This window comes from Nomascus leucogenys, chromosome 2, assembly GCF_006542625.1.
Source record: "Nomascus leucogenys isolate Asia chromosome 2, Asia_NLE_v1, whole genome shotgun sequence".
In the NCBI taxonomy this organism is placed as follows: Eukaryota; Metazoa; Chordata; class Mammalia; order Primates; family Hylobatidae; genus Nomascus; species Nomascus leucogenys.
The window spans coordinates 1,424,849-1,447,543 of NC_044382.1; the positions used below are offsets into that span (position 1 = coordinate 1,424,849).

Sequence of the window (22,695 nt, forward strand, 5' to 3'; positions counted from 1 at the left end):
ATTTTGAACAAGAAGTTCTTGCCTATGACTCCAAAAACAGTTTATAAAAAAAAATTAGATTTTATCAAAATTAAAAACCTTTTGTCATTCAAAAGAAACCATTAAAACAATGAAAAGATAAGCCACAAAAAAAACATTTTTCAATCATACATGGGATATAGGACTTGCATCCAGAATATATAAAGAACTCTTATAAATCAATAAGATAAACAACCTAGTTTTACAACGGGCAAAGGGTTTAATAATTAGACATTTTATTGATCATTAGACAAATGCAATCAAAACAACCGTGCAACCAAAACAATACTATTTCACATCCTCTAGAATGATTATAATTAAAAAGTCATACAGTACCAAGTTTTGTTGAGGATGTGGATAAACTAGAATCCTTATGTATTGCGAGTAGAAATGTGAAATGGTACAACCAGTTTGGAAAATAGTTTGGCAATTTATTTAAACATTAAACATAAAAATACCATATGACCCAGCAGTCCCACTCCCAGGAATCTAAGAGAAATGAAAACAGTGAAATGTCCACACAAAGACTTACACACAAATGCTCATAGCAGCATTGTTTATTATGGCCAGAAAAGTAGAGACAACGCAGTTGTTCATCAACTGGTGGATAAATAAACAAGTTATATGTCCATAAAATTGAATATAGTTTAGCAATTACAGTTGGCCCTTGAACAGTGAGAAGGTTAGGGGGGGACACTGACCCCCACACAGTCAAAAAGCTACATATAACTTTTGCCTCCCCCCAAATTTAACTTTTTTTTTTTTTTTTTTTTGAGATGGAGTCTCAACTCTGTCGCCCAGGCTGGAGTGCAGTGGTGCGATCTTGGCTCACTGCAACCTCCGCCTCCTGGGTTCAAGCAATTCTCCTGCCTCAGCTTCCTGAGTAGCTGGGATTACAGGTGTGTGCCACCATGCCCAGCTAACTTTTGTATTTTCACTAGAGTTGGGGTTTCGCCATATTGGCCAGGCTGGTCTCAAACCCCTGACCTCAGGTGATCCACCCACCTCGGCCTCCCAAAGTGCTAGGAGTACAGGCGTGAGCCACCATGCCCGGCCCTAAATTTAATTACTAATAGCTTGCTGTTGACCAAAAGCCTCACTGATAACATAGTCGATTAACACATACTTTGTTATATATGTTATGTGTTGTTATATAAGAAAATGTTATTAAGGAAATCATAAGGAAGAGAAAATATATTTACTCTTTATTAAGTGGAAGTTGGTCACATCACATAATGGTTTTCATCCTTCTTCCCATTGAGTAGGCTTAGGGGGTAGGAGGAAGAGGACGGTTGGTCTTGTTATTTCAGGGATGGCCAAGGAGGAAGAAAATTTGCCTGTAAGTGGATCTGCACAGTTCACGCTGGTGGTATTATTAGCTGTAAATGGAATTAACTCCTGACACACGGATAAACCTCAAAAGCATTATGCTAAATGAAAGAAGCCAGATACAAAAGGCTACTATTACATGATTCCATTTATATGAGATGTCTAAGAAAGTCAAACATACAGAGACAGAAAGCATATTAGTGGCTGTGTAGGGTAGAGCTGGGCATGAGGATTAATTGCAGTGAGCATGAGGGAGCTGACATGTTGGCAAGCATCAGTAATCCCAGCTACATCGGAGGCGGAGGCAGGAGCACCCTTGACCCCAGGAGTTCAAGTCTAGCCTGGGCAACGCAGCAAAACCCCCATCTTTTAAAAAACAAAAATACAACACCGAAAAGGGAACATGTATTTTTTAAAAGGGCGTGAGTGAATTTTCTGGGGGGTGATGGAAATGACCCAAAACTGGATGTGATGATGGTTGCACATCCCTATAATTTTACTCATTGTACACTTACAAAGATGAGTCTTATAGGATGTAAATTATACCTCATTAAAGCTGTTAAAAGTATAATGCAAACTAAAGTTCAAAAGCAACACAAATACAAGATTCTTAAACTGAAACAAGTTTCAGTTGTATGTCCTCAAGTATTCTTACTTGGAGAGACAAAGCAAGTATTCATGAGGTGATCTTTTGTTACTTGCATTCATATTTTGAGTATTCAAGATAGAAATTGAAAAAGCATATAAAGATAGAATGGTATTAAAAAGTGGACAGTGGCTGGGTGTGGTGGCTCACGCCTGTAATCCCAACACTTCCGGAGGCTGAGGCAGGCGGATCACCTGAGGTCAGAAGTTCAAGACCAGCCTGGCCAACATGATGAAACCTCATCTCTACCAAAAATACAAAAATTAGCCAGGCGTGGTGGTACACACCTATAGTCCCAGCTACTTGGGAAGCTGAAGCAGGAGAATCCTTGAACCCAGGAGGCGGAGGTTGCAGTGAGCTGAGATTGTGCCACTGCGCTGTAGCCTAGGCAACAAAGCAAGACCTTGTCTCAAAAAAAAAAAAAAAGAGGTGGATAGTGGCCAGGCATGGTGGCCCACACCTGTAATCTCAGCACTTTAGGAGGCCTAAGCAGGGTATAGCTTGAGTCCAGGAGTTCTAGATCAGCCTGTTCTAGACATAACAAAACCCCGTCTCTACTAAAAATACAAAAATGAGCTGGGCGCGGTAGCGCTCACCTGTAGTCCCAGCTACATTGGACTACACGGATGTATTGTTCACAACAGCAATGGAAGTAAACCCATTTGTTTAAAAAAATTCTACAATATAATATTGCTTTTATTTTTAAGATTAGTAAAAATGCCATTTTGTTTGGGAATTTGTGAATTATCTGCGAACTCCTCATCTTAGTGTGTGAAAGGATTCTTGGTTCTTGGTTAGAGCTTTTATCCTTTTTCTTTGAGCCCTTTCTGTTTTCCCTTTGAACTTCTAGGCTGTTGCCCGTTGTCTCCTGTTTTCCAGACAGAATAAATTTTCTTGATTTCATTCTGTTCTCAGTGGAGATGCTGCCTGTCACATATTCATCACCTTAGAAAAACATTATTGAAATACTTCATCCAATTTATAGATCACTGTCTGTTTCCATAGCTGTCTCAGTTTCTTCTGGTTGTTCATCTTCCAAAATCATATTTAATAATTTATCATAGATTTTAATTTTTTATGACATTCTCAATCATTTTTAGTTATAGAAGAAAAGATAAGTTTTAGTTGGATGATATAGTACCTCTAAAATAGAGAAAATAATTTGGCATAATGTCAAACAGTCACAAGATTGGGATTTGAATCTTAGACCAAGTTGATTATCAGCCTTGTGAGTTCGGGTAACTGAGTCCTTAAACTAGCGTCCTCGTCTACCTAAAAGAGGGTGATTGCAAAATTAATTGAGCTAACAAACTGTAATGTATAACAGTTGTACAATTTTTCTTATGCCTGGAATAAGCAGTAGCTTTTATAAAATTATGAAATCAATTATTTCTTTCATTTTGAGATTGGCACTTTAAAAAAAATTTCTAAGTGTACTTTTTCTTCATTCTCCTGGTGTTTTTCCATATAACTTAATTGTTTAAAATATATCTAGTACAAAAAAATAGTTAATCAACAGGTATTGATTTATACCTGCTATATGCCGGGCATTCTGTGATGGACACTGTAGGGATTTGTAGAAGGATGTACAAGTGAGTGTCTGCCAGGAACACTTCCTCCCTTAGGGAAACACACATGCATGAAATAATTGGGGAACCACTCAGTGCTTCACTTTGCATACCTACGTAGCAGGATCAGCCATAGTATTATTATGAAAGGGGTTCTGACCCAGGTCTGGAAGACCTTATATAGGAGGCATTCATTGTGCTAGTCCCTAAATAATTAGGATTACTTAGGGTTTGACCAGAAAGAGAAAATACTCTCAGTAGGGGAACCACATGAATCAAAAATCTGGTTAGAGTAGAGGGAGTCTGAAGGAAATGTAGAAAATCAGGTAACTGCAAGTAGAGAGAGGGATTTAGATTCTATATGCTGTTTTTTGAACTCTTGTTAGAGCTCCAAACATAAACAAGACACACATGGTGCCTCTTTCCATGGAGTTCTAATCAAGCAGAGAAGACAAACATTGAGTACGAAGTCATGGTTGTGGGAAGTGACTTAGGTCCAAGGGGTCGCAGAGGAATGCCTTGAGGAAATGGCATCTGAGTCGGAGTTGAGGAGTTGAGAATAGTATTCTAGGCAAAAGGCCCCTTGTGAGTGAAGGATCTGAGGTGGGGAAAAGCAAAACAAAAGTAATTTTAAGTACAGGAAAAAAACAGCACAGCTCAACGTGGTGGATAGGGTAATAGTAAATTCAGTTCAGAGCAGAAATGTGCCTAAAGCAAGGACTGTCGCTCAGTAACATGGGAGGATTTGAAAGAAGGGAGGCGTGGTCTCGATGAGGTCGGTGCGGCCTAAGCTGTGCTTTCCTACACTGCACTAGGGTGTGCAGTCTCACACCTGCAGCAGCCACAGAGCCGGGCAGCCGGAGCCCCGCTGAATGATGGCAGCTGTCTCAGGCAGCTAGCAGGGTTCCTAGCTGCTTCTCTGCCATCTAACTGGGACCTGGAAAACCAGCAGGAAGCATTGGATGGGAGTGTGGAGGGAACCAGTGGTGGCAACAGAAGCCCCACAGGTGAAGTGTGGAGAGGAAGAGTGGAGCAGGAAGGCATGCGTCCTGGCTGCGCTAGGGTTCTTAATGGAGTCCGTGCTCAGGGTGAGAGGGACAGGGTTATAGAATGGTCCCGTTTCAGTCCAGCGAGCTGCACTAGCTGAAAGCCTGTCCTGAGAATGGGGTGAGAAGTTCAGGTTGAGTAGCACAGAGAACACACACCATCAAAAGCTTCTCTGGGTCTCGTCTTTTCAGCCAGGCATTCCCAATAAATCTCCAGAATTATGATCCTCTTCTGACTTTTGTATGCCATAGCTCTCTGCCTTTCTGTTTCTGCTTATACTCAGAGAAAGTCATTATACACTGGCAACTCCTTGCTTTCCAGGCTCATCAATGTGTTACTCAGTTCCCTTCCTCCACAGATAACCCTTCTCACTCTGTAGGGCAGTGCTGTCTACAGAAATTCAAGAACTCTTGTGTCAGAATCACATAAGGTAATTGGAAAGACACTGATTCCAGGCTCCTCCCCCCACCCCACCCCAGACAGTTTCAAGGCATGGACCCAGAGACTCATGCTTTCACCCTATCCTGCTCATGTGCCAGTTTTGCCCTCCCTTCATTGTAGGGCAGAAGCAGTGGTTTGGCAGCTCTCTGTGCTGTGCATTTCAATGTGAACTAGTAAGAACTGGTAAAAGTCGAAAGGAGAGAAACCTGGATCATTGCCTTTACTGAGTTTATAGTCCAAGGCTCCTGCAGTCTTCAGAGCCCTCTCTGTACCTCCATGACAGAATTGTCCTTTTCCTTTCATGTTGTCATTCTTTGCATACTTTACTGGCAGTAAGGAAAAGCCCAGAGTTTCATGAAGTTAAAGTTTGTGTCACGTCTTTCGGTTCTCTGCAGTGGTCAGCAAAATGCCCTGAACAAAATAAATATGGGTTGCACTGAAATGATTTTATTAAGTTATTTAGTTTGGTGGTTAAGCTTTCTTTTCATTTAAGGCTATGTTTTATACCTAATTTTAAAATTCCACATTGGAATATAAGTATTCTCTATATACTGTATGTACCAATACAAGTGTAAGTATTTTGTTTTCTTGCCTTGTCAACCAAGAGCTTGGTCCTGTTTCTGCTAAAGCATGCCCTTCACCTGGTGACTGAAGGACATCTGTTCCAGTGCCCTGTCCATGACGTCATTGACAGGAAAGGCTGTTTAGTGTGTGGTTTCACTTGTTACCTCTGGTTAGCAGAGTGAGTTCTTTGTCATGTAGTTAGCGGATCTGTGGTAGTATGAAGGGGAAGTTATGGGTTCTTGGATAGTTTACAATAATGCATACTTGTCTGAAAATTACGGATTTATTTTCCTCGTTTTTAAAGATTTATATAGACTTTACTGTTATTGTTTAACATCTTAAGTTGTGTTAAATCACTGTCTGATAGAATTAGCTGTAGTTTTATCTGTATGTCTGTAAGAATTTTGTGGACATTCTTTCCATTGTTGAAAGGAAGATGAGGTAATTTAGATAAACATGTAACCAAATAATAATGTTGCTTTTTAATCTTTTTATCAATCGGCAATATCAGATGCTTCTTACTGGGTTTTTTTTTGGATGGTTGAACAAAATTAGTTGAATGGCTCTTTGCCTTTCTTCCATCATATTCTCTTAAAAATGTATTTAGCTCTATATTTATTACCTAGCATTGAATAGAAAAAGTCACACTTTGTAAAATATAAAAAATTCACTCTGAATACAAAAAATGCTTTATGAAAACGAGTAAAAAGAAATCACAAACACATTGTAGAATACCTTTACGTATCAGTAATTTGGGCCACTTAACGTAAATCTATTTTCTTTATTCTAAATGCCTATCAAGAACATGGGTAATATAAGTATACTATTGTTTTACCGTTTAAAGTTTTTTTAGCTTCTAATTGAATATGGATTTAACTACCTCAGAAAAGATGGAGCTTGGAGTTGAAGTGTACTGCTGTGGCAGGAAGTAAGGGTTTAAATTGCATTTATATTTTTGCCTGAGTTTGCACATGCTTCTACTGTATCTTCCATCTGGTTCATACATTTTTTTAAAAAATTCATAATTATCAAAATCTAAAACTGAAACACTTAAGCAGTAGCTTTTAAAAAATAAAAATAGCCTTTAAAAAAATAAATGCAATGGTTCCATTTTAAAACTTCCATAAGCTCTTAATTTTCCTTTTTTCTTTAAATCTGAAGTGGAACTGGAGAGTGCCTCCACCAGCAGATACATGAGACTGTCCTCCAGCCTTCCTTGGCAGTCTCCGTGTCCCAAGTGGGTTGTTTGAAGTTGTCACTTGATTTACTTTTTTGTCTTTTCTGTGCTTCTCTTTCCTCACTGGCAGCAGAAGAGGAGGAAGGTAAAATCATGTAAAGGATCTACATGGGTTTGAAATACTGTTGTAGAAATCAGTTTCCTAGGTTCCAGGATGGAAGATGTTCCTAACTGATAGCAGTTCATATGATGATGGACCTGACCTTGGAGTTATGATCTCAAGAGTTGGTCTCACTGGCACAGCTGCTAAGGAGGATCAAGCAGCCTTAGGCTGTAGGTGTTAGAGGTCTGGGTGAGGATCTCTACCCCTGCATTGGTGCTTACAGTGCTTCTCGATTCAGGATGGAAGTGGAGGACAAGGCAACGGGTATTTTAGGACAGTTCTTTTGCTCTGCAGGTCCGTCTTTTGTATTACAGAGTGTTTCACCTCCCCAGGCATGGGCCTGCTAAATGCTGGTGGCACACCTCTATGCCTGTGACAGCATAGAGACCCCTCCCACAGGGTTTCCAGACACCCCCAGGAGAGCTTTCCTGCCCCTGTTGAGACCCGCTGTCAGATGCTTAAGTTTGAGGAGCGTTTAGAGGAAGAATGAAAAGGGGCGCCTCATTCGTGAAGGGAGTGGGAATGGCAAAACTCATGAAAAAATGGTAGGCTTTTATATTTGCCTACCTACTAACAGTTCTGCTGTTCTTTATTTCTTTCTGGATTTCCAAGTTTCCGTTTGGTGTCATTTCCCTTTTTAAAAATCATTTCATGCAGCACAGATCTCCGGATGATGAATTCTCTCAACATTTATTTATCTGAAAGTGTCTTTTTTTGGCCATCATTTTTCAAAGACAGGTATAAATTTTTGTGTTGACAGAATTTTCCTTTCAGCACTTTAAAGGTGTTGTTTTGTTGTTTTCTGGCTTAACGTTTTTTCTGATGAGAAGTTGTTCCCTTTTATATAATGAGTCTTTAAAAAAAAAAAACTTTACTTTTTAGAACAGTTTTACATTTATGGAAAAATTGTGAAGATAGTACAAAGAATGCCTGCAAACCCTGCACCCACTCTCCCCTGTTAGGTACCATGTAACATGTTGATTTGTTGTACCACAGTGAACTAATGTTGATACATAATTATTAACCAAAGTCTATTACTTTATTCATATTTCCTTAGTTTTCACCTAGTTTTTTTTCTGTTCTAGGATCCCACCCAGGACACCACATTACATTTAGTCATCATGATCCATTAGTTTCCTCTTGGCTGTGATATTTTTTCAGACTTTCCTTGTTTTTGATGACCTCGACAGCTTTGAGGACTGCTGGCCCAGCATGTTGTAGAATGTCCTTTAACTGGGACATGTTTGATAGTTTTCTTATAATTAGGCTAGGGATATGGGTTTTTGGGAGGAAGACCACAGGGATTTGTAAAGTACCATTAGCATGCATCCTGTCATACCAAGGTTATGTGCTATCGGTGTGAAGTATCACCGGTGATGTTGACTTTGGTCACCTGGCTGAGGTAGTGTCTGTCAGGTTCTCCACTGTGAAGTTAACTCTTTTCCCCCTTCCATACGATAACTTTTGACATCACTGTGCACAGCCCACACTTAATAAGTGGGGATTTATGCTCCATCTCCCTTAGGGTGGAGTATCTACATAATTATTTGGAATTTTTCTGCATGGGTGATTTGCCTCTGCTCCATTTATTAATTTATTCAGTCATTTATTTATATCAGTATGGACCCATGGGTATTTATTTTATACTTTGGATTATAATACAGTACAACTTTGTTACTCAAATTATCCCAGCTTTGGCCACTGGGGATTCTTTGTGTTGGCTCCTGTGTCTTTGACGTGCCTCCATTGTTGTGGGTGTTGGATTTTTGTTTTTTTGTTTTGGTTTGGTTTAGTTTTTGAGCACTTTCTTACTTTCTGGTGCTGTAAGATGTGCCAGGCTCCTTTTGCATATATTTTCTGCCCCTTGAACGTTATTGAACTTCATCAGTAATGACACATCAATCCTAGAATCAGCCATTTCTCCAAGGAACCCTGGTTTCTGTTTATTGGAGAGTGGTATTAAAAACCGAGATCCGGGCATTAGATGTGATGTTACTGCCGAGATGCCTGTTGCTTCTGGGCCTTCTCAGCTGACAGAACAAGGAAATACATGCATGTATCCTAACTCCTGCATATATACATATCTATAAATATTTCTGTCTGTAATCATCTGCATTGATATTAAGCTAACAATGAGTTCATACTTATGTCTCCAATTCGAATACATTGCCACATGGATCATTGTAGCTCTCTCTCCTTTCTTATCACTAAACTCCCACTCCTAAATGAAAGACCTGGCTCTTGCCATCCTACATCTATTTACTTAATTATTCAGCTCACTGAACTCTCAGATTTATAAATTCTTTAATGTAAATAACAGATTTGAAGGTCTTTTAGAGTTCTGGTGCTTGGCGTGAAAGCTTCTGTAGCCTACTTTCCTCCCAACCTGAATCTCCCTTGGTTAGAATGCCAAACTCTCTACTTAATGTTTCTTTTCCCACCCATTTAAAATTCTTTTATCAAAAACTTGTAAGAAAGCATCAATGTAAGCATCTTACTTGAAAGGGGCACAAAACTAGGGAGGTGAACTCTTGAAACATAGATAAGAGGAGTATTCATTAAGTCAACCTGCAAATGGGTTGTTTAAAACAGTATAGCAAAGGTTTGTGGAGACGTGGCTTAAGTAACAGTTCAAGTGGAGAAGGAGAATGCCTGGGAACCTTCAGTCACGTGAGCTCCGTGTACACTGATGTGTGCCGTGGCTTCAAAACATTATATTGGAATCTTAGGCTGTATCCCTGTGGATATAATCAGATGGTGGGAGATGTTAGTGTCATGCTACTCTTGATACTGAAAGCACTGTATTTGTAGTTAACATTTACATAAGTGAAGACACCGGAAAACTGATGTCCAGAAAAGAATAAGATAGGAAAGCTCTGTACACAGGGTCTTATGAAGCATAATTTAGAATTTCAGCATCAAAATGAATAACGTTAGTAGCTGTTTCAACTGATTGAATAAAATAGGAACCATGAATCTATACTGATTTAAAAAGTAAAAGTAAACTGAAGGTTTCATGAAGATGGAATATTTACCTAGCCTCAAAGCACCTCCCCACAGAACACATACTAATTACAAAGGGGAAAAGAGGAACTTCATGGTGCACATGCCTGGAGGACATACCTTTACCAAATTATCAAAGTGAGCTTTATCAGTAATGGCAAATAAAAAAAGCTGCGGGCCGCCTGGTGGTGTACACTGAAAAGAGCACAGCCTCACCTCCGTGTTGTTACTGCCAGCGGCACCTGACCTGAATCTAGCCACAGGGAAATACCTTCGACAGGTCAACTGGGCCGAATGTAGTCTTCAGAAGTGCCAAGGTCACAAACACCAAGAAAGACCAAGGGACAGTTGCCGACTGACGGAGATGGCTGTGACGTGACGACTGAGTGCAGCATGTGACTCTGACCTGGGCTGCTGTAAAAGACGTCATTGGGAAAGTCACAGAAGCTTGGATGGATTTTGGGATTGGATGGCAGTGACACATCAGTGTTAAGCTCCTTATTTGGGAGTTGTATTATGTTTATAAATTTTGTTTGTAGGAAAATACCAAATATTCGGGGGTGATGAGGCATCATGCCAGGAACTTACTCTTGAATGGTTCTAGGTTTTAAAAAAAAGTTTTTATATGATATTTCCAATTTTTCTGTAAGTTTTAGATTCTTTAAAAAATTATTATTATTTTTTAAATGAATGATTTGGGACTCTAGAATTAGTATGGAAAAAAGACTGAAGTGGGGACCCAGGGAGGCTGTCTTTGCACATTTTAAGAATTGTTATGTTGAAGAATTCTCACTGGTTCTGGGATGCGCAACTTAAAGTGGGAATGTTTCTTATATTCCATGACATCTTAGAATTTCTTGACAGATTTTTTTCTTCATGATACATAATGATGTACCTTGTGGTTGATGGTATTTTATACGTCAGTAAATGAAAAACAGGTTTATTCAGTGGTGTTTTTCCAGAGGAGAGAACCACAAGCCACAAACAGATGTTTAGAAATTTAGATTTTGGCTGGGCACGGTGGCTCACGCCTGTAATCTCAGCACTTTGGGAGGCTGAGGCGGGTGGATCACGTGGTCAGGTGATCAAGACCATCCTGGCCAACATGGTGAAACCCCGTCTCTAATAAAAATACAAAAAAATCAGCCACGTTTGGTGGTGCGCGTCTGCCATCGCAGCTACTCGGGAGGCTGAGGCAGTAGAATCACTTGAACCTGGGAGGCAGAGATTGCAGTGAGTCGAGATTGCGCCACTGCACTCCAGTCTGGTGATAGAGTGAGACTCCATCTCAAAAGAAAAAAAAATAGATTTGAAGGAAGGAAGACCTGTCTAATACTTAAATCCAGGTGACCTGTGGCTAGAACTGCTCAGCTGAGAGGGATCAGTAATTTGTAGGAGTTCCTGTATTGTGTTCAAAGTTGGCAACCCCTGGAAACTCTTAACTGAGAGTCTGGCTCTCCACTGATTGGTGGCTTGTCTTCTTCAATGCCCACCCCCCCTTCTGCCTCTGTGTGTGAAGGAAGAAAGCTTTCTATTCTGGGCAGGTCCTTGCTCCTGTCCCCTTTTCTTTCTCTTGACATACAGTCAAGAGATAGCATAAGAAGAAAAGCTGACATTCGAGTGCTGTACTGTGGCCCCTTGGCCCTACTTGTATGTGATTGAAGAACTTCCTGTTCAAGGAAGAAAGAAAAGAAGACCCTTGGCTTTTGGTGACAAGCTGTAGCCCAGTGTCCTCAGGAATTATCAGTGAGTGACTACCACTCAGTGGCTTACACATTCGGCTTCCCAGCAGCCGCATGGCAGGAGGTTCAGGTTCAAGCATTTGCAGAATTACAAGTTGGTCATTGCTGTGCATCTGTGGGTGCTGAGGGATACTGTGGTGGTGGTGTACAGCACGTCCAAACCAGTCACTTCCACATGGGGAGACTTCACTTTCAGTTTTGTGCAGCAGACCATGTTCTTCCTCTCCATAGTCATGTGCTTCCCCGCCTGTCACTGCTCCCTGTTCATCAGCAGTCCTGCCACCATCCTGGGCAACTTCAGAATCCACCTGGAAAGTGAACACCTAACCTAAAATTCCTTCCACAGGCCCTTCAGTCATTCCACTTCTCCAGGAGGCTGGTCCCATAGCTGCTCCTGGGCCTCATCATCTCCCAGAACTGTTACATCTCAAGTTGCAAACTCCTGTGTCTTGTGCCCTGACCAGTGCCTCTTCCCTTTCTCCCCCTCTCTTCCTGTCATTTAGTTTTGTTGAAGCTTCCAGTTCCCTGGACCCTGTCTTGGTTTTCTCCCAGTTTCCCTCCTGGCTTCACCTCTCCGTCCTGCCCAGACTGCGTGAACCACTATTCCAGTCACTTTGCCCAAAAGTTTCACTAGGTCCGAGAGTGTTCACCGTTCTGTGACTCAGTTGCCCTCAGGGCCATTTGGCTCCCCAATGCTTGAGTGTCCAGTGAAAGAGTTTGGACTTTATTTTTTTGACAGAAGGGATGCATCAAAGGCTTTTGAAAGCAGAGTGACAGAGCAGATCTATATTTTAGGAAAACTACTGACAAGTCTCAGCAGGAAATCTATAATTGATATAACCTCCATCTGTCAGAATTATTGCTATATTCATTTCATAAAAGAATGTAGAATGTATCTGTTTTTCTCCCTTGAGTTCTTTAAGGGATCAGTGAAGAGAAAAATGAGGATTGGGTTTGAAGAACTGAAAGTATTGTGGATAAACATTTGAGAAGGACTTTAATTAAGTCAGTGGAGTGAGATGAGAAGTCTTGGGACCAGGAGCCAGCAGACTCCCTGAGACACAGGCAGCCAGGGCTATGCCCCATGTGCAGCTTGACCCTGAATACACCTAACTGTTCCCTCAGCAGCAGTTTTTTTGGAACTTCAAACTGATTTTTTTTTTTTTTTTTTTTTTTTTTTGAGACAGAGTCTCGCTCTGTCGCCCAGGCTGGAGTGCAGTGGCGGGATCTCGGCTCACTGCAAGCTCCGCCTCCTGGGTTCATGCCATTCTCCTGCCTCAGCCTCCTGAGTAGCTGGGACTACAGGCGCCCGCCACCACGCCCGGCTAATTTTTTGTATTTTTAGCGGAGATGGGGTTTCACCGTGTTAGTCAGGATGGTTTCGATCTTCTGGCCTCATGATCCACCCGCCTCAGCCTCCCAAAGTGCTGGGATTACAGGCGTGAGCCACCCCGCCCAGCCTCAAAGTGATTTTAATCTTTTTCACTTAAAGTATATGGTGTTCTGCTTTACATATAATAGGTTCTATAGGAATAACTAATGCCACTGTTAGTAACCGATAGTAAAAATGCTTACGGTAAAGCCACCTCTCTCCTCTTGCAGCCTGGTGCCTCAGACAGCTCATTTGTTCTCTTCCTGGATCTTCCTTTATCAGCTGCTCAGCTACACTGGGCTTGCCCTGAGGTTTACTCCCAGCAGGAGTGGAGGGAAGCCAAGGGAATGAGGGCGTAGATTTCAGACTCTTCCCAGCTGGGTAGACTCACTTTCTGAACTGAAGCATAAATTCTTTCGTAGCTGGCAGGATTGCGTTGGTCAGCAGATCTCTGGGCGTTTTCTGAGCAGTGGGCAGGGAGTGAAGAGAATGGGAATCCAAAAATCTGTGGTTAGGGGCCTTTTGATTTTCTTCCCACAACGTTTTCTTTTGCTTTCTGTGAGTAATAATAGTATAAGTAGGATTAGCTCATGATATGGTTTGGCTCTGTGTCCCCACCCAAATCTCACCTTGAATTGCAGTCCCTATAATCCCCACATGTCAAGGGCTGGACCAGGTGGAGGTAATTGAATCATGGATAGTGAGTGAGTCTCGCAAGATCTGATGGGTTTATAAGCATCTGGCATTTCCCCAACTCGCACTCGTTTTCTCTCCTGCTGTCCTGTGAAGAGGTGCCTTCTGCCATGATTGTAAGTTTCCTGAGGCTTCCCTGGCCATGTGGAACTGTAAGTCAATTAAACCTCTTCTTTTTTTCTTCTTCTTCTTTTTTTTTTTTGAGATGGAGTCTCACTGTTTCCCAGGCTGGAGTGCAGTGGCACGATCTTGGCTCACTGAAACCTCCACCGCTCTGGTTCAAGCAATTCTCCTGCCTCAGCCTCCCGAGTAGCTGGGATTACAGGCGCCTGCCACCACACCCGGCTAATTTTTGTATTTTTAGTAGAGATGTGGTTTTGCCATATTGGCTAGGCTGGTCTCGAACTCCTGACCTCAGGTGATCCACCACCTTGGTCTCCCAAAGTGCTGAGATTACAGGTGTGAACCACCACGCTCAGCCTAAACCTCTTTTCTTTCTAAATTACCCAGTCTCAGGTATTTATTTGTAACGGTGTGAGAACGGACTAATACAGCTCATTACGCTGCAGCAGTTACTGAACATCTGCTGTGAAGCCTGCAGGTAGTTTCGCATTTTTTGAAAGAAGAAACTGAAGTTCAAAGAGGTTAAGTGCCATGCTGGGATTTGAACCTAGATCCTCCGATTCCAGAGCCCAAAGGAGCTTAATTCTGAGGTTCCTTCTATTGGCCTCTCAAAACTGATTTTGTAGTCAGGATTATAGCAGTATTACCATATTTCCCCACTTTTTTCCTCATTAAAAAACAGAACTGATGGGAATGGGGGGGCTTTTTTTTTTTTTTTTTTTTTTTTTTTTTTTTTCAGAAAAACTGCCCACCCAGTAGTTCTGTTTTTTTTTAATGGGAAACAAAGATAAGTAGAAAATTTTGTTAATGCCTTTGATTATAAAATCATTTACAAAATGTAGAAGAAACCACAGCATTAGGGAATTACAATTTTACAAATACCGTTGTCGTAACAGATTCAGGCAAACACCAGTGGATGCCAAGAGCATTGAGTGAAAAGTTTTTGGGGAACTGGCTAGTCACCCAATCTGGAAGTATCAGCCCACAGATTGCTTATTAATTAAGAGAAAAACATTTATTTACAGTGAGGAAATCTGGCAGATACCAAAATAACCAAGCCATAAAATTTGCCACCAAACATAAAGGTACAACCCGGCCTGCACTTCCTGATGTGACGAGCTGAGGAGGGACACAGCATCACCTTGTGGTATTCTTACTAGAAATATTTAATTTGGAGATCTAATCATTAGGAAACAATCAAATGTAGATTGAGGGGCATGGTCAGAACATCTGGATTGGACTCTTTAAAAAGGTCAGTGTTGTGATCAATGGACTAGAAGTGACTGAAGAACTATTCTAGATCAAAGGAGACTAATGAGGCATGTCAGCTAAGCATGACGCTGACAGCCCCGATTGAATCCTGGACACAAAACTGAACAAGTTAAACAACTATTAAAGTCGTCACCACAGATACCTGAAAATGGACCATCTGTTAACACAGGGTTAAATTTCTTGAGGATAAGTAGATGAATTGTGACCACGTAACTAGCCTTGTTCTTAGGAGGGACTGTGGAAGTATTTAAGAATAAAATGTCATGTGTTTGCAGTTTACTCTTGATTGGTTCAGCAAAAATAAATACATATAGAAAGGACGAAATGTTGACAAATCTAAATAAAAGGCCCATGAGTGTTCTCACAGTATTGGAACTGCTCTATGGGTTTGAAAATTCTCAGGATGAAAGTGGAAAGAATAGAATTGTTTATTAAAGTAGCCACACTCAAGCAGTGGAAACAGAAGTTCCCATTAAAGAATAACAGTGGGGGAAGTTTCTCAAGAAAATAGTTGGAAGCAGGGATCACAGATGGGCTTTTACTGGATTGCCATCTCTGACAGTTAGTACTGGCGGCCAGATGTGTGGAAGTGCGTGGGAGCGTGGCCACATCCAGGACTTACTAGCGGTGTTTGCCCAGGGCCTGGGACATGGGAGTGGTGGGTCATGTCCCAAATGTGCTTTGATATTTACAGCGTTACAGTCTAATTATTCTTAACTCTTATCAGTCACTGCCTGCTCTGACCGGCCCTTTATTCTGAAGCCTACATTTCCTTTGGCACGTGTATCCCTCCTGAAGCTGGGCCGGAGCTCCTCAGATCTTTAAAAGTCAAGTGTCTGAGGCAGCTTTAGGTCAGGGTCTTTGAGCCCTATCAGGCTTTAGGGGCGGAGTATGGGGAGAAGGCCCTTTCTCCTAGGAGGGGACTCCTATATAACTTTCGCCAGATTCTGTAAAAGATTTAAGACCTTAAAACTCCAGTCCTTTGCAAGTTGGTGGCGGGCTTTCGTTCTGCTGTCCTGCCTGATGGGCAGGGTCAGGCTTCTCTGCCCGGCTCTTCTCTGTGCTGGTGTAATGACGCCACCACGAACAGCTCTCTCCCTAGTCCAAAAGGTTCCCCTTTGCTCCTGAGGGCGCGTGGATTTTTGCATCAAGAGCAGGTAATTTTCTACTCTCTTTAAGAGGTGAAAGGAGCCTGATCATAGTATGTGCTCAATAACTATTGTTGAATGGATGGTTGAAATAATTACACGCTTCTTTTCCCAAACAGCTTTCCCGTTGAAATTAGTTGGTGTTCTTATTTAGTATTCTTTGAATAGAATTACATGGATTGGTTTCCTTGGCTACCTGTTCAGCTTTCCCTACTCCTTTTCCAGCTTGAGTCTTCAAGAGGGAGCCTCAACTGATTTCTAAAACCGTTTGTACCTGGTGTGATTATAAAGCAATGAGACTGATTGTCATATGTCGTTTGTGGGATCCGTCTCAGTTACTTTATAGCCATACCTGGTATCTTATACCACAGATCATGGCCCGTTGAACAACATTTTAAGAGATTTCTAAAGGGAAATTTAAAGCGGTTTAGCATTATTTTGTGATTGTCTCTAACTTACTGATCACAACTCTTATTTCAGAAAGGTAATTAGATGTTTATTGCTTTCTTTAATTTTATAGTTTTTTGTGGATTTTTAATCAGTATTCTGATAAACTGCTGTTCTAATAAAGTGGCTGTAACAATTTTGAGTAAGGTAGTAAAAAGGTATGTGTTCCATTGGGTTACATTTTCCATAAAACTCATTTTACTGTTGTATTTCTCTTCTTTTTTTTTTGAGGGTCTCGCTCTGTCACCCAGGCTGGTGTGCAGTGGCGTGATCTCAGCTCACTGAAGCCTCAACTTCCTGGACTCCAGTGATCCTCCCACCTCAGCCTCCTGAGTATCTGGGACCGCAGACATGTGCCACCATGCCTGGCTAATTTTCCTGTTTTTGTGAGAGACAGGGTTTCGCCATGTTGCCCAGGCTGGTCTTGGACTCCTGAGCTCAAGCAATCCACCTGCCCTGGCCTTCCAAAGTGCTGGGATTATAGGCATGAGACACCACGCCCAGCCCTGTTGAATTTCTTTTCAGTTGCATGTAGTCCTCTGTGACTGCATGTAACACAAAGGTGGTTCTTTTAGCTAAATATGATAAATGAAACATGTAAAAGCAAATATTTCAATGTGTTATTCATTGAAGAAGGATTGAAAAGGACAAGTTTTGGGGACTTTTGCTTGTTTGTTTTGTTGGTTTACATTGATATGTACAAACCTTATTCAAATTCAAATAAGTGGTTATAATTTTCTCTTTCCCAAAATAAAATACTTATTTCCCTTCTAATGACCCCTAGTCTCTCTTAGGGGCTCTCTGGAGAAGGTAAATGTAGAAGCTACATGTTGCCACCGGCAGCTTCAGCTTATGAAAGGACAGTCGCTGATAGACTGATAGAAGTTTCTCTGTTTCCTTAAAAGACAGTGGGAAGTTATTTCTTTTGTGGAGGAGGAAAGGGATAGCAGTTTCCTGCTGTCCGTAGGAAGAGGTATTCAATTCCTTTAATGTCACTACTTCTGGAAATTATGTAGGGGAAAGGTCTAGGTAACTATAAAGCAGCTTCAGACTGTCTTCGTAATTAACTTGCATAGCCTGTGACTATGGGCAGACCTCTGGACAACTGTTAAAGGCTGGAGGTATTTTGATGCCAAACTAGCCCAGAATGTTGAAGCCTGGACCTGTCTCTGGAACGTTTGATTTCCAGAAGAGTTCTGGGGTAAACTAGCAAGGAGCCTCAACTCCACTCAAGTCTGGACATAAGACCCAAGTTAGTTTCAGATGTCACTAATAAAAGGTAGCACCATTTGGCACTTCGTAGCTCTGTTACCAGCTGTGTGTCCCCTGTCTCAGTGAGATTAGAAAGCTTGGTATCCTGTACTTGTTTTTGTTCCTGGCACTAGTTCTACAGACAGTGGGTGCTCCATGAATGTTCCTAGATTAGTGCAAGAAGTACCAATTTATGCTATAAAAACAGCACTTTACTCCATTTCTTAAGGAATTAAGACTTTCTGAAGATCATTTTAAAATAGAAAAGGTTTTACAGTGTAAATCTACCATGATGTTGATACACTTCTCTTGCTGTATAATGTTATGTTGCTGTCTGTTGTCACATTTGGCTGGTTTAATAATATTTTTTTTTAAATGTAGTTGTCAGACAAGTTAATATGGTTCTTAACACTGCAATCGTTCTATGCCTTATGTCTGTTTAAGTCTTAAGTACCACACAACAAATTACATGTTCCTACTTGGTGCCAGCATACCCAGCTGCAGCTTCATTTCAGTTGAGAAGTGGAGTTTGCATACCCTTTCCATTACCAAACATTACAGTAGTTACCTAAGTAGCGTGTTGATATATTTGATGTTTCTATAAGTTTTAAATGTCACTTGAGTTATATATTTATTTTATATTACAGGCACTGGAGATATTATTGCTGTCATGATAACAGAATTGAGGGGTAAGGATATTTTGAGTTATCTGGAGAAAAACATCTCTGTACAAATGACAATAGCTGTTGGAACTCGAATGCCACCGAAGAACTTCAGCCGTGGCTCTCTAGTCTTCGTGTCAATATCCTTTATTGTTTTGATGATTATTTCTTCAGCATGGCTCATATTCTACTTCATTCAGAAGATCAGGTACACAAATGCACGCGACAGGAACCAGGTGAGCTCAGTACTCAGCAGTGATTGGTTCTTGCCAGCCAGAGTTCACAGACATCTGTCGTGACCATGCATCTTACTAACATGTTTTTTCTTTTAAAAAATGTTGTTACCCTCACTCAGTCATTTTAATATGTTGAAAACATCTTCACAAGTATTTAAGGGATATTTAAAATAACCTAAAGGGTACTAAATTTATTGTGATCACCTAGAATATTCTAGTCAGGTAGACAGCTTGATATCATAGTATTATCTAGATTATTCTGTTAATTTGGAGAAATATCACAAAGTTGCATTTTTAAACTAGTAACTTCGGATGTTTCTGGAAATGGGAACTGGGAGGGGGGTTAGGGAGACTTCACTCTTCCCCTCCCTATGGGAAATTCTTTCCCATGTGAATTTTGAACTGGGAAAGTATTATCTATTCAGAAAATGAAATTAATGAAAAACCTCTGTCATTGAAGCTCAGACATGGGGTAAGGGTGAGTGGGGGAGGACCAATAGAAGACGTCTGTCTACATAGTCATCCTAGGAGTTCCACTGACAGCATATCTGAGGTGCTCAAGGAATTTGGGTTCAGCGAATAAACCTAGGAAAAGCAGTGTGCTTCCCTGGTGTGAGGGCCTGGAGGTAGTGGCCCTCAGTTGGTAACTTAAGTTTGATGTGCTGTGGACAGAATACCCACCCTAGGAGCCAGGTTCGAGGTGTTAGGTCCCTCTCCTAGACTTTTCGTATAGAAAACTAAGAAGTGACTTGCTTGGAGAGCGGTTTGAAGCCAATGTTTCTATAACACTGTCTTCTCCTAACACAGTCCATTCAAGTTCCTGTGGGGACGGGGGCGTTGGGGTTTTTATCCTTCCTCTCTCTGGCAGAAGAAACACAGACTTTGGTATGGAACAGGCCTCAACTCAGATCCCTCCTGTGCCGCCAGTTTACCATGATCCCTCATCCCTGTTGGACAGTTTGTTTAGCATCTCAACTTCTTTCTTCATCTGAAAGGAGATATAAAATACCCAAACACTGACTGTAGTTTATCGAAGCTTTGTGTGCCAGGCTCTCCCTGTGCACTTTTAATTTTTTTATTTTGATAATTTTTATATTTGTAATTTTAGACTTAACAAAAAATTTGTAAGATAAGTGGCAAGTATTCCCTTCATTCAGATTCTACAGCTGTTAATGTTTTACTGTATTTCCTTTTCTATGTAACTATACTTTTTAAATTTAAAAAACATTCTTTTTTTTTTTTTTAAAGAGACGGGGTCTTGCCCTGTCGCCCAGGCTGGAGTGTGGTGGCAGTCATGGCCCACTGCAACCTCCAACTCCTGGGCTGAAGCGATCCTCTGGCCTCAACCTTCTAAGTAGCTAGGACTAAAGGTATGCACCACCATGCCTGGCTAATTTTTTAATTTTTTTGCACAAGCTAGGTCTTGCAGTGTTGCCCAGGCTGGTCTCAAACTCTTGGGCTCAAACGATCCGCCCACCTTGGCCTCCCAAAGTGTTGGGATTATGGGTGTGAACACCACCCTCAGCCTTTGTATATATACCTTAACAAAACTATTTGAGGGTAAGTTTGAGATATGATGCCATGTTACCCTTAAATACTTTGTTCTATATTTTATAAAAACAAGAACATTCTCTTACATAACCATAGTGTGGTTATCAAAATCAGTAAATTAACATTGATACAATACATTATCTGATTGATAGACCTTTTTTGGGTTTTGTAAAACTGGCTCAATAATGACCTTTATAGCAGAGAAAATCCTGGATTGATTGGAGCTCATTGGATTTTGCATTCGTTTGTGTCTTCTTACTTGGTTTTATGACATTGACGTTTCTGAAGAGTACAAATCAATTATTTTGTATTTGAGTTTATCCGATGTCTTGTGTTCCTTCATGATTAGTTTCAGGTTATATGCGTTTTGGGAAAATGTAGATTTGCTTGCATTTGTAAGAGATAATACAAATACAAAGATGTCTCTTATCCCCTTCACTCATTTCTCCCTGTGGTAACAACATCTTGTATAGCTGTGGTCAGTATCATAACCTGGAAATTGACATGGATACAATCCACTGATCCTCCTAAATACACTGAAATCTCCCCACCTCTCCAGTTTAATTTGTACTTATTTGTGTATGTGTGTGTCTGTCTTTAGTCTGTGTAGTTTTATCGCATGTGTAGATTCATATGACCAAAATCATGGTCAGGATACAGACCAGTTCCATCACAAGGATCCCATGTGCTACTCTTTTATAACCACAGCCACCTCCCTCCCTCCCCCTTCCCTAATCTACCAGTAATCTGTTTCTCATCTCTATAGTTTTGTCATTTCAAGAATGTTAAATAGATGGAATCATGGGCCAGGCGCGGTGGCTCACACCTGTAATCCTTGCACTTTGGGAAGCCAAGGCAGGTGGATCACTTGAGGTCACGAGTTCAAGACCAGCCTGGCCAACATGGCAAACCCCATCTCTACTAAAAATACAAAAACGTAGCTGGGCAAGGTGCCATGCGCCTGTAGTCCCATCCGTTCAGGAGGCTGAAGCATGAGAATTGCTTGAACCTGGGAGGCAGAGGCTGCAGTGAGCCATGATCGTGCCACTGCACTCCAGCCTGGGTGACAGAGTGAGACTCTGTTTCAAAAAAATAAAGAAAAAAATGTTATATAGGTGGAATCATATAGTATGTAACCTCTAGAGTTTGGAATTCTTCACTTCTTCACTCAGCATAATTACCTTGAGATACTTTTTTTTTTTTTTTTTTGAGATGTAGTCTCTGTCGCCGAGGCTGGAGTGCTGGAGTGCAGTGGCCTGATCTCAGCTCACTGCAAGCTCCACCTCCTGGGTTCACGCCATACTCCTGCCTCAGCCTCCCGAGTAGCTGGGACTACAGGGGCCTGCCACCATGCCTGGCTAATTTTTTGTATTTTTAGTAGAGATGGGGTTTCACCATGTTAGCCAGGATGGTCTCGATCTCCTGACCTTGTGATCCGCCTGCCTCGGCCTCCCAAGGTGCTGGGATTACAGGCGTGAGCCACCGCGCCCGGCCGAGATACTTTCAAGTTGTTATGTGCATCAGTCATTTATTCCTTTTTATAGCTGAACAGTATCCCATGGTTTGGATGTACCACCATTTGTTTAACTGCTCACTCATTGAAGGATATCTGGGATGTTTTCAGATTTTGGCTATTAAAAATAAAGCAGCTGTGAACAATCACGTACAGGTTTTGGTGTAAACATGAGTTTTCATTTCCCTGGGATAAATGTGTAATTTCTGAGTACAGTGTAAATTCCAAGAGTGAAGTTTTGGGCTATTATGATAAGTGCATATTTAGTTCTGTAGGAAACTGTTAGACTCGTTTTGCAAAGTGGCTGTACCATTTTGCATTCCCACCAGAAATGTATGACTGATCCACTTCCTCCACACCCTCTACAGCACTTGGTGTTTTCATCTCTTGTGATTGTTGAGTTGTGTAGTAACATCTCTTGGGGTTTTAGTTTGCATTTCTCTAATTAGACATTTTTTATGTGCTTGTTTGCCATCTGTATATCCTCTTCAGTGAAATATCCATTCATGTCTTTTGCCCATTTTCTACCTAGATTGTTTTTCACTGTTGAATTTTGAGAGCTTTTTATGTATTCCAGATACAAGTCCTTCGTCAGATATTGCAGAGATTATCTCCCAGTCTATATTTTGTTTTGTTCAACCTCTTAACAAGGTCTTGGAAAAGCAAAAATTTCTAATTTTTATGAAGTTTATTAATTTTTTCTTTTATGAATTGTGCTTTTGGTGTCAA

At 41.1% G+C, this 22,695-nt stretch overlaps 1 protein-coding gene across 3 annotated transcripts in view; it reads left to right on the top strand.

Moving 5' to 3' along the window:
• The window catches only part of RNF130 (ring finger protein 130), a 151,771-nt gene that overhangs the window by 39,679 nt on the left and 89,397 nt on the right, over nt 1–22,695 (top strand). For all 3 annotated transcript variants that reach the window (XM_030824275.1, XM_030824267.1, XM_030824284.1), the window contains exon 3: nt 18,652–18,902. In XM_030824275.1, the coding sequence (XP_030680135.1) occupies nt 18,652–18,902 (251 nt within the window). The remainder of the gene's footprint in view (nt 1–18,651; nt 18,903–22,695) is intronic.